General features: G+C 40.5%; 1 protein-coding gene across 1 annotated transcript; it reads right to left on the reverse strand.

The window, feature by feature from the left end:
- Positions 1–1,443: 1,443 nt before the first annotated feature.
- Positions 1,444–10,184, reverse strand: LOC122113644 (procathepsin L-like). Its single transcript, XM_042686707.1, has 7 exons — positions 10,059–10,184; positions 9,502–9,624; positions 9,254–9,400; positions 8,283–8,507; positions 6,472–6,634; positions 5,462–5,579; positions 1,444–1,564 (listed from the first exon to the last, which is right to left on the reverse strand). The coding sequence occupies exons 1-7, from the start codon at positions 10,182–10,184 to the stop codon at positions 1,444–1,446; spliced, it is 1,023 nt and encodes a 340-aa protein (XP_042542641.1).
- Positions 10,185–12,303: the final 2,119 nt, after the last annotated feature.

The following is a 12,303-nucleotide window of genomic DNA, read 5'->3' on the forward strand; positions in this document are numbered from 1 at the left end:
GCCTAGCCTGAAAATTTATCCCCTATGGACCAAATACATACATGCCTTGGAAATCCAGGGGCATCCTGCTTTCCTGACTGCTGGCCAATGATAGAGTTTTTGTTTTTTTTTTGTCAGTCAGGGGATTGAACTCTGGGCCTGGGCGCTGTTCTTCAGTTCAAGGTTAGCTCTCTACCACTTGAGCCACAGTGCCACTTCTGGTTTTCTGAGGGGTTTATTGGAGGTAAGAGTCTCACAGACTTTCCTGCCCAAGTTAGCTTTGAACCACAATGCTCAGAGCTCAGCCTCCTGAGTAGCTAGGATTATAGGCATGAGCCACCTAGCCAATGACAGAGTCTTTACCAACATTTGGGGAAGATGCTGAAGAAGCTGGCTCTGAGATGTGTGTCTTCTAACTTGGCTAGGCTGCACCCACCCAATTCTTTCAGGGCCTTTCCTAGTACTGAAGTCACATAGATGTGTGCATTTGCTTTGCTATTAAGTGATTTTTTTTTTTTTTTTTTGGGTCCGGTCGTAGGACCTGAACTCTGGGCCTGGGCGCTGTCCCTCAGCAATTCAGCTCAAGGCTAGCGCTCTACCACTTGAGTCACAGCGCCACTTTCGGCTTTTTTCTTTTTTGCTTATGTGGTGCTGAGGAATCGAATCCAGGGTCTCAAGCATGCAAGGCAAGCGCTCTACCACTGAGCCACCTTCCCAGCCCCCTGATTTTTTTTTTCTTTATGAAAACAATTTCCTATGTTCTGCTCCAAAGATTGGTTCAACACAGCCTGGGCATTTGATTTATGGTCTTCATATTGTAAAACTGGAAGAGCCAGAAATTCATCTACTTGCCAGGCACTGGTCATTTCTAGCTACGCAGGAGGTCGTGATCTGAGGATTAGGGTTCAAAGCCAGTCTGGGCAGGAAAGCCCACGAGACTCATTTCCATTTATCTGTCAAAAAAAAAAAAAAAGCCAGAAATAAAGCTGTAGCTCAAATGGTGGAGTGCTAGTTTTGAGTAAAATAGCTCAGGGACAGTGCCCAGGCCCTGAGGTCAAGCCTCAGGACCAGTACAAAAACTTAAAAGTTATCCACTCTTTTTCAGACTGTACTAGGGGGACATTTGGCTCTGTCTTTAAAACTGAATTGCATGTGAGACTACAAAAAAGTCTGCATTGACATCAGAAAGAGGTCCTTCTGCTACCTTTGCAATCATTTTATTTAAAAAGGCAGAACTTTAGAGATACTTTCAAAAAGTGAAAACTCCAAAGTCATCAGGGAAGACAATAATAACGAAAGGCTGCTTACAGCAGCAATTAAAGTCATAGTGATGTTTTACCGGAGGAAACACTCTCACTGGATTCTCATCACCACACCGATGGTCTTCAATGGTTCAAAGGTGGATCCCACATGCTAGGGGACAGCCAGGCTGAAGACACAACTCAACTGGATACATGCCCTCAATCACTGATCAATGTTCATGGGCTCACACAGCGGGAAGCTGGCAGCAGAGGCAATCCCACAATGGTTGCTCCAGTCTCGGGCTATCTTTATGTAGCCATGCATGCCCCATTCTTCACCCCAGCTGAAAGAACAGCATGTTTTCCACTTTAGAAAGAAAGAACAACACACGTAGCCATCTCATCACTATCAGTAAAAGTATATGTTAGCTTTATAAGATACCAGAGTGATTAGTTGATCCCTGGGCTGGAGGCCATAGTTTGTAAAGAGTCAGAAGAGACATGTTCTTGTTCATATTGGCTACTTATTGAATCGGAACCTACGTGCTACTTTTATCTCTATCCCTAAACAATGACTATATACAAAACTGCATGTTCAGAAAAAAGAAAAGAGAAACCTTTGTGGACAGGGGTATTTTAGAATTAAGAAAAATTTAATGGAGCAAAGGTGGCTTATGCCTGCAATCCTAACTACTCAGGAGTTTAAGATCTGAGGATCATGGTTTGAAGACAGACTGGAAAAGAAGAACAGGAGATTCTTTTCTCCAAGTAACCATATAAGTAGAAGTGTGGCATAAGTGCTAGAGTACCAGACTTGAGCAGAAAAAGCTAAGCAAGGGACAGGGGCCCTGAGGCCCTGGATCCAATCCTGAGTACCAGCACACATACAGCCCGCCCCCCACGCACACATATGCATGCATGCACACACACGCATGCACACAACTATTGGGGCCAATAAATGGCATTGCTAAATTCTAGTGTGTGTGTGTGTGTGTGTGTGTGTGTGTGTGTGTGTGTGTGTGTGTGTGCTGGTACTAGGGATTGAACTCAGGGCCTAGGCTCTCTCTCTGAGCCATTTTTTCTCAAAGCTAGTGCTCTGCCACTTGAACCCTTCCACTTCTGGCTGTTTCTTGGTTAATTGGAGATAAATCTCATGGACTTTCCTGTCAGGGCTGGCTTTAAACCATGATTCTCAAATCTCAGCCTCCTGAGTAGCTAGGATTACAGTGAGTGACTTGTAACAGTATATTTTCTAAATTAACTATATTCATTCTACTATGCTATCTTTTTTTCTTTTCTTTTTATAGCCAGTCCTGGGGCTTAAACTCAGGGCCTAAGCACTGTCCCTGAACCTAATTGTGCTCAAGGCCAGTGCTCTACCACTTTAGCCACAGCATCACTTCTGGCTTTTTCTGAGTGATTTGTTGGAGATAAAAGTCTCACTGACTTTCCTGCCTGGGATGACTTTGAACAGTGATCCTCAGATCTCAGCCTCCTGAGTAGCTAGGATTACAGGCATGAGCCACCAGCACCTGGCTTCTAGTTATTTTTTGATATCTGTTATCCATCTTCTTTCCTTCTCTTAATAGCCTCTGGTGACTTTTGTGTTTTACTTCTATGAAATCAGTCTTTGAAAGCCTTCATGAGAACATGTAATCATCTTTCTGTATTTGGTGTCTTTTGCTTAAACTCATATTGTGAGTTAATTCATATTGTTGCAAATAACAGGGTATCATAATTTTCTATGGCTGAATTATATTCCAATGTATACATGTACCACACTTTATTTATTCATCTGTTAATGGATCCCTAGAGGTTGTTTCCACATCTGTATTATTTCCCATAGTGGCTATACTAATTTATGTTCCAACTATAATCTTTAAGATTTCTGCTTTCTCCATATCCTTGCCATTATTTATTTTCACTTTTGATAATGGGCATTTTAAGTAGGGGGGAGTCTGAAAGAAACTTCACTGTAGCTTTGATTTGTATTTATCCATTATTTAGTGATGTCTAACTTTTATTTTTTTCAGTGTCTGAGTTTAAATCAGAGCCTGTGCTTACTTGCCTTGCTTACTCACAGCTGGTGCTCTACCAACTGTCATGAGTCATATCTTTTTTTTTCATATACTTCCATTTCTGTACCTTCTTTTGAGAAATGTCTCCTTAGGAACCTTTCCCATTTTAAAAATCAGATTCTTTCTTTGTTGTGGAGTTGTTTGAATTCCTTAGTTTTTATACATGTTAATTCCCTGTTTATATGAAGTATTCACAAGTGTTTTCTATCTTGCAAACTGCCTGCTTATTCTGCTCATTTCTGGTACGGAAAAACTATTAATTTGATATAATTCTGTTTATCTATTTTTTGCTTCTGCTGCTTGTATTATCCAGAAAACTATTGTCCTGAAATGAGTGTTTCTCTGTGTTTCCTTCTGTCGCTGCAGGTCTTACATGAAAATGTTAGTTTATTTGGTGTTGATTAGTCTTTTTTTCTTTAGAATTTCTCTTCAGTAGTTTAACATTGTCTTGTTCAATTCTCACCCATACCAAACACATTTGTCCTTTATTTCTTGAGTGACTACCATTTTTTCCCCATGTAATTTTTCTTTTCCTTCCTTCCTTCCTTCCTTCCTTCCTTCCTTCCTTCCTTCCTTCCTTCCTTCCTCCCTCCCTCCCTCCCTCCCTCCCTCCCTCCCTCCCTCCCTCCCTCCCTTCCTTCTTTCTTTCTTTCTTTCTTTTTCTTCTGGGTATGTGCTAGGGCTTGAACTTGACCTGGACACTGTCTCTGAGCTTTTGTACTCAAGGCTACCACTCTACCACTTTGAGCTACAGCTCCATTTCTGACTTTTTAGTAGTTAATAGTAGATAAGAGTCTCACAGACTTTCTTGCCTGGGCTGGCTTTGATGATCCTCAGATCTCAGCCTCCTGAATAGCTAGAATTACAGGCATGAGCCACCAATGCCTAGCCTTCCCAACTAAATTTTCAACAAGGAAACTGAATAAAATCCTCCACCAATTTCAAGAAGCCTCTAACCTTTTTTTGGCTGTTATTTTTTTTACAGCATTAGCACTGTCTTCACAGGTTGTAAATAATCCAGTACTGTCATCCAGCTCAGTGAAGGTAAGCTCAGCAACCTTCTGGGCCTGCTGCATGTCACTATAATGGGTTCCCATTGTCAGGCCCATCCTGAATGCCATATCTCCCTTAAGATGCTGTGGTTTAGAGAGTAGTATATAGACAAAGCAATGAAACTAGGGAAATATGCTGTGAATAGCAAAAAATAAATAAAAATAAAAGGTCCACAAGACCTATTAGACACCAAAAATGAACAAATGTTTTCATTGTGAGTACTTAAAAAGGATATGAGATGGGAGAAGGCAATGAAGACATGCTTAACAAAATAACAGCTGAACTTTCCAAGTGTCTATTTGTTATTTCCTGATGCTAACACACACACACACACACACACACACACACACACACACACACACACGAGGCTCATTTTAGATCATGGTTCTAGGTTTGCCACTGGGCACAGCTCATGGGATATTTTATGGAATATGGGTTGGCAACTTCTGACACATGACATGTACTGGCTATGGGCCATCTGGCTGTTTTGTGGGCTTTAGGTGGACATATTGTTGAAATAGTACTATGCAGTGGCAGCTTGGAGAAAACAAGGCAGGACACGGGCTGGGCTTTCTCTCTCTTTCTGAAGTATTGCAGTGGTCTTAACTTCCCAGGAACTCCAGAAATGGGACTACAGGATTCTCCAGCGAGAAAGACTTTAGAAGGTCATGGAATTAATGGAGAGACAATCATATACACTGCATATACATTTCCTCTGTCGAGAGTTCATACTTTGACTTAAGTTTATCCTCACTGGTGAGACAGGGTACGAGAAGCAGGGTACTTCATTCAAGGCCTTTGAAAGGCTATCTTGCAACCCCATGGTCCACAGATCCTCTATCACATCCCCGCTGCACTCCAGTGCTGGCTCTTAAATACTTCATTGAACAATCCTTTCCCATGCAAAGGAAGTATGTCAACTATTTCATTGACATCAGTCATGATAGATATAAATGTTAAAATCAAACAATGTTATTTTTATGGTTATCTTAAGATTTCTGGAATGTGAGAGGTGTGCTTAAGGTTTGTAAATCTGTTTCCAAATATTGATTGCAAAGGAAAAAAATCCCTTTTAAATTTCCAATAAAAGTGCTTTCTGGCATTTTATACCTGTTCTTAACCAGCCAGTATTTAGTGTTGTCGGATTCTTCAGATTCAAAGCCATAGCCAACCAATAAGACACCATGGTCCAGGTCTGTGCTGCTGCAGTTTGGATCAAAATAAATGCCTGGGAAAGGAAAATCATTGTAGGAGTGAGAAATACCAAGAAATGATTGGTGGCTACTAAAGTGAGTAACCTCATCACCCAGGGCAAAGGAGCATCTAAAAATTCAAATGAAATTCAAATTTCAAAATTGATTTTCATTCCCATTTAAATTTATAGTTATAACTTAAAAATAGTATATTTAAAAGCTATAAGTTAATATCTGTTTATATAAGATCTAGTTTGAGGTTAGATTTTCTATCATTTAAAATAAGGAACTTAGGTTTTGATCTAACACTAGCAGATATACAAAATGCATGCCATTTAAACAGTTTGTCAAGAGGCATCAAAGAGTACCTTTTAAAAGCTCACAATTCTATTATCCAAGGGTATGAATTTAAAGAAATGGCATAAGACACAAAATTGCTTGAGCCCAGGGGTTCTTTTCAGTTTTAATATCAGACATAAATATCATTGGAAATTTTTGAAGCTCCAACAATTAATTGGAGAAAAGTTAGTATGTTAATCTTAAGTATAATGAAGTTTAAAAGAGTTCAGTATATTCAATATAGCATTAAATACCAGTAAAATTAATAGACTTTAAAATTATTTCAAGTCAATGGCTCATGCCTGTAATATTAGCTATTCAGGAGGCTAAACTTAGGATTGTGGTTTGAAGCCAGCTTGGGCAAGCCCCAAGATCAGCACAAAAACAAATAAATAAAATTTTGTATTCAGAAGTACTTATCATTATGATGCTGTGCTAACGTAACTGGAAACAAATATTGCATGTACAGAAAGAACAGTTGTATTAAACCCCAAATATTTACATTGAATTCTATATATTGTCTAGATGCTCTTATGGCACTGTGTCGTTCCCACTTTTCTGCCTAAAGTTGTATAGATAAATGCTTACCTGTTCCATAAAACAGGAAAGTTGGTGGTGAGGTATCAATAGCCACAGAAATGGGCCCAGCATATGCTAATGCCTCTTTAAGGATCTTCTCATCCTTAGGGATGTCCATGTAGCCACTGACATTAGCAGCAGAATGCTGGGGGTTGTATTTACAAGGGCCTTTCTTAAAGGGAAAGGGTAGAGGCTTGGTTACCATCAGCTATTTCCTGGGGGATAGGAGAATATGAGTTTTTTTATTTGTTTGCTTGTTTAGTTTGTGTCAGTACTGAGGCATAAATTGAGTCAGGGAACTACTCTTAGCTTTTTCATTAGAGACTAGTGCTGTACCACTGGAGATACAACTCTACTTTGGGCTTATTTTGGTGTTAATTAGGGATAAGACTCATGGACTTTCCTGTCCTGGCTGGCTTTGAACTTCAATCCTCAGATCTTAGCATCTGAAGTGGGTAAGATTACAGACATGAGCTACTAATACCAACTTGAATAGTAATTCTTAGATAACAAATCTCACCAATTTACAGTTTAGCAATTTACAAGTAAACTCCATTAAAAGCATCATCCCAAGAGGTTCAGGGCTATGAGTTGGTTTGAAATGAAGAACTTATCTCATAGATAATTTATCCCATAGTTTTAAGAAATGAGAGGCAAGCAAGAGAGACCAGTATGAGCTCAAGGCTTTATTAGGGGACATATCTGCCAGGCTGCTCCAAGGAGGAATGGAGGCAGCAGCTGTGGACAGGTGGAGGCTGAATTTAAACAAAACTTTAGGGGGCAGTCATCTGGGTCACATGGGCAGTCACATGGGTCATATTATGTAGACTATGAGAATTTGGGAGTAGGGTCAGTTCCAAGAAGAGGGGTCATGAAGAGGTAACGTGGACTTGCAGGAATTGAGGGGAGAGTCACATTCTGAGAAGGAGTGTAGTGAGATGGTTGTGACTGGGGCAGGAATTTGTATGTCATACTGGGAAAACAGTACAACAGTACAGGTTGGGGTCCCCTTAAACTGGCGAGCTGACTCTGAGACCTTAGAAGAGTGTCTTCATAGAAATTTTTCACTATGAAAAATCTGTATTCCATGCAATATTGTAATATATACATATATATATATTTCAGGCAGCATGAAACAGCTATACATTAATCATTTAGTCAAAGTCTTATAATTTATAAATGACAGCTCGAATAATTTTCAGATTTGGAAACTACCATCTAAAATGGAAAAATGGATACTGGGAGCCTATGGTTCACACCTGTAATCATAACTACTCAGGAGGGTGAGATCTGAGGGTAAATGTTTGAAACTAGCCCAGGCTTCTAGAAAACTCTATGAGACTTTTATCTATAACTAGCAAAAGGCCAGAAATGGAGGTGAAGCTAGAGTGGGAAAGTGTCAGTTTTGAGCAAAATAGCTAAGGGACAGCACCCAGGGTACAAGTTCAAGCACCAGTACTGATATAAAAATAAATTAATAATAAATAGCTGGGTGCCCGTGGCTCATGCCTGTAAAACTAACTATTCAGGGGGCTAGGATCTGAGGATCATGGTTCAAAGCCAGCCTGGACAGAAAGTCCCTATGAGACTCTTATATCCAATTAACCACTCAAAAACTGGAAGTAGAGCTATAGCTCAAAGTAGTAGAGTGCTAGCCTTGACAGCTCCCAGACTCTGAGTTCAAGCCTCACAACTGATCAAATAAATAAGTAAGCAAATAAATAAATAATAAAATAAAATGGAACTGAAACTGTTTCTGAAACTGCTTCATGTTCCCAGCACAGGGTGGGAATGGTAACAACATAAGGAGCTCCATTTACCCCTTCCTCGTATGGATAGGACGTCTCTGTGTCCAGGCCTTTGTTTTCAATAACATACTGGAAAGCGAAATTCATCACACCACCGTTGCAGCCCTCGTTGCCTTCAGACCAGGAACAGTCCACTAGGTTCTGCTCACTCAGTGAGATCAGTTGGCCAGTTTTCCGGAACATCTGTCCTTCTAGGGCCCCGGTTGCACTAAAAGCCCATGAAGCCCCACATGAAAACTAAAAATATAACAACAACAACAACAAAAGCTGTCATTTGCAAACCAAGTGTTGTGACATTCTAAATATCGGTTCATATATATGATCTGTATATGTGATATATTGATATAATCTTATTGATCTAAAAAGTTATGTTAAGTAACTCAGGCTCAGAGAGACAAAGGGCGTATACTTTCTCTCCTATGTGGAAGTTTGATCTAAAATGCAAATATACATGAAAACCTATTCAGGCTTATATATTCAATGTACATTAGGTAAAACGTGAACTATATAACTTGAAGGTGAGGATGGGGGGGAAATGGGAGAGAATGATGGAAGGAATAACATTGATCAAGATGCATTATATTCATAACCTGACTTATAGAACTGAAATCTTTTTGTACAACTACTTAACAAAAAACTTTTTTTTCTGTCGAGCATGGGGCTTGAACTCTGGGCCTGGGCACTGTCCCTCAGCTCTTCAGTTCAAGGTGAGCGCTCTACCACTTGAGCTACAGCACCACTTCTGGTTTTCTGGTGGTTAATTGGAAATAAGAGTCTCACAGATTTTCCTGCCTGGGCTGGCTTTGAACCTCTACCCTCACATCTCAGCCTGAGTAGCTAGGATTACAGCATGAGCCACCGGCACCCAGCTTAACAAAAACACATTTTAAAGGAAAAAAAAAAACACCAATGAACTGTGTATAGCTTCCTAGTTTACCACATCTGTGTGGAAATAGAAAGTCTGAATCTGACAACTGTCATACCTGATGCTTCACAGGAACGACGTAGCCTCTTTCTCTCCAATCTATAGATGAAGGGATGTTTATGAAGTCAGAGTCCTGGAAAATATTCTCCACTCTATGTTTCTTGAGTTGAAACCCATTCATCATCAACCTGAATTCTTCAGTAGTCTTCCAGGTAAAGGTAAATAAAATGGTCGAAGAACAAGATATTATTTTGGGAGAGACTGAGGAAAGAAAGCCGAGAGCTAAGTAATGCACATGACACTCACCATGTCCCCAAAGGCATTCATTGCCATAGTGAAGCTATGTTTCCCTCGGTTGTATTCTTCATTGTGCAGTTCAATCATTTTCAGATTTGTCTCCCATAGTTCTCTTCTCCATTCTTCTTCATTCTAGAGGCACATACATCTGATGGTCTTTATTTCTACTATAAATTCAACCTATGCTTACCAAGTAGATTTGCAGACAGAGATGGACAAAGAAACCATGGCAATGCATGGTATTTATATTTTTAGGAGCTGTTCTCTAGGATCAGATGCAATGGGATTACTTGCCCGCAATGTGCTGATGATTGCTATCATTTTGCTCTGGGAAAGGAGCTGGCCTCTAGAAGCATTTATTCTAGAGGCCATTGTTTATTCTCTCTGACTATAAGCTTCCATCTGCAAGAACTATTTTCTCTGATGCCTCTCTGGACAATTTCTTTTTTTTTTTCCAGGGCTGAGGACCGAACCCAGGGCCTTGCGCACGCCAGGCGGGCACCCTTCTGCTGGGCTAAACCCCCAGCCCCTCTCTGGACAATTTCATATGTTACCATGTTACCAACCATGCCATATTGTTTCTGGTATAATTCCTTCCATTCGATCCATTGGACATTGAATCTGGGATCAAGTTTTGAAGATCCTACAACTAATCCCAAGCAAAGAAAGGCCAGGAAGAGTAAAAAATTCATATTTCGAAAACCTAGGGAAAAAAATACAAGTGTCTGATTAGATTGATCCTTCTAAAAAGGCTTCTTATTCTTTCCTGAAGACTATGGCCACTGTGGTGCAAGAAAATATTTAAATTATGTTTTAAAACTTTTTCCAAAGGAATTTGGAAGAAAATAAGAATGTGGTTGCTGAAGAAGCAAGTAGATGTTAGCTGGTCCAGCTACTATATAAAAAGTATAGATTGCTCAGATTTTAAGAAGTAGAAATAAGCTAGGCACCACTAGCTCACATCTATAATCCTAGAAACTCAAGAGGTTGAGATCTGAGGATTGAAGTTCAAAGTCAGCCCAGGCAGGAATGATGTCCATAAGAATCTTATCTCTAATTAACCACTAAGAAACCAAAAGTGGAGCTGTGGTTCAGTGGTAGAGAGCTGGCCTAGCTAAAAAGTCCAAGGACAGTGCCCAGGCCTTGAATTGGAGCCCCAGGACCTGCACAAGAAAAAAAAAAAAAGTGAAAACAGTGCATGCAGTGATAATTCATGGCTCAAGAATGATAATGGAAGTGAGTGGCTCATGCCTGTAGCCCTAATCTCCAATTAACTAGGGGAAAAAAAAAAGAAAGCCAGAGTTGGAGCCAGTGGGTCAAGTGGTAGGGCATCAGTCTTGGGCACAAAAGCTCAAGAACAGAGCCAAGGCCCCAGCTCAAGCCACAGAAAACTCTCTCTCTCTGTCTGTCTCTCTCTCTGTCTCTGTCTGTCTGTCTCTCTGTCTCTCTCTCTGTCTCTGTCTCTCTCTCTCTCTCTCTCTCTCTCTCTCTCTCTCTCTCTCTCACACACACACACACACACACACACACACAAATAATAGTGGCAAGTTCCTTGAGGGTCTGAATCTTAAGACAACCAACCAAGAAATAGTTGTCCCAGGTTATTTATCAATGGTACTGTTAAAAATACAAGTTAAAAATAACAATAACAAAACAACAATAATAGACTCATTAACTAGGACGTTTGATCTGGAAGGCCACCTCATACTATTTCGACTAATGTACAACGAAAGGAGCAGTATGTCTAGTGACCTACCATTTCTGAATCGGAGTCCTTCTGAAATGCCTTCCTAGGGGAGCCGGGGACTGGAAGCTTGGATATCAGACCCTCCCCGCCCCCTTAAGAAGCTGTCTAGGCCATGCTAGGAAGGTGCTGTCAGTCCTGCTCTCCTCACACCTGTCTCTGCCAGAGGATATTTACACAGGTGTGTAGGGTCCAGGAACCCCTGGTATTGGCAGTTGTGGCCCCGAGGCTGCTCATTTCACCTGGTCAGCCCCGCCCTTGCCTCCAGCCTGCACTGTGATTGGCTGTGCAAGCTGTTGGGCGGAGCCTATGGGCATTCTGTTTCCTAGTTTTCCGGGTAGAGGCGGGGCTAGGCTGTGCTGCCTCAGTAGTCTGGGGGTTGGGGTTGGAAATGTGAACTGGGCTCCCAGGCAGGGCTCAGTTCACTCGAGTGCACACATGTGTGTGCTGGTTGGAGGTTTGTGAAAGGAGGCATGTTATAAGAAGTTCGTCGTGATTTTTTCAGCCTATCCCGTAGAGTTTTGACTACAATCTGCAGTGTTCTACAGTCAATGTTCCTGTTTAATTCACACCAGAGATGGGGCTGGGTGCATACCAAAGATGACACCCTCCTCTCCCAAGCAGTATTTCGTTCTTCTCCTGGCCAGAGTGTGGACACAGTTCATCTAGTTGTTATTCATTTTCATTGTTTTTTGTTTTTCAATAATGTAACAAAGAATGGCCTTTATTCATTTTCTATGGAACCTTCATTTACAATCTAAGACTAATTCCCTAGGCTCCTTGTCTTCTGAGCTTTCAGAATTACTGAAATGCTATGCTTACAGCATTCTAGTTTTTTCTAACATACTTCCCCAAACTTTTCCACCTTCTACTCATTAGACATTGTCAAAGCTACTATTACATTTTCAAGAATATTAAAAATCATCGGGCCCACTTTTTTTGTTTTCTGTATTACCCAATTTTCTGATGCTATAACATACTATCCAAGACTAGGTACTATATATATATATATATCCTTTATATATATATATATATATATACATATAGTTTTATTGAGCTCATAATTT

Source organism: Dipodomys spectabilis, unplaced genomic scaffold (assembly GCF_019054845.1).
Source record: "Dipodomys spectabilis isolate Male_0828 unplaced genomic scaffold, ASM1905484v1 ptg000098l, whole genome shotgun sequence".
Lineage (NCBI taxonomy): Eukaryota > Metazoa > Chordata > Mammalia > Rodentia > Heteromyidae > Dipodomys > Dipodomys spectabilis.

Coding starts and splice junctions, on each gene's coding strand:
- LOC122113644 (XM_042686707.1), bottom strand. CDS start 10,184: ATGAATTTTTTACTCTTCCTGGCCTTTCTTTGCTTGGGATTAGTTGTA. Junction 9,401..9,501: donor TGAATGCCTTTGGGGACATG/GTGAGTGTCATG, acceptor TTTACCTGGAAG/ACTACTGAAGAATTCAGGTT. Junction 1,565..5,461: donor TACTGGCTGGTTAAGAACAG/GTATAAAATGCC, acceptor CTGTTCTTTCAG/CTGGGGTGAAGAATGGGGCA.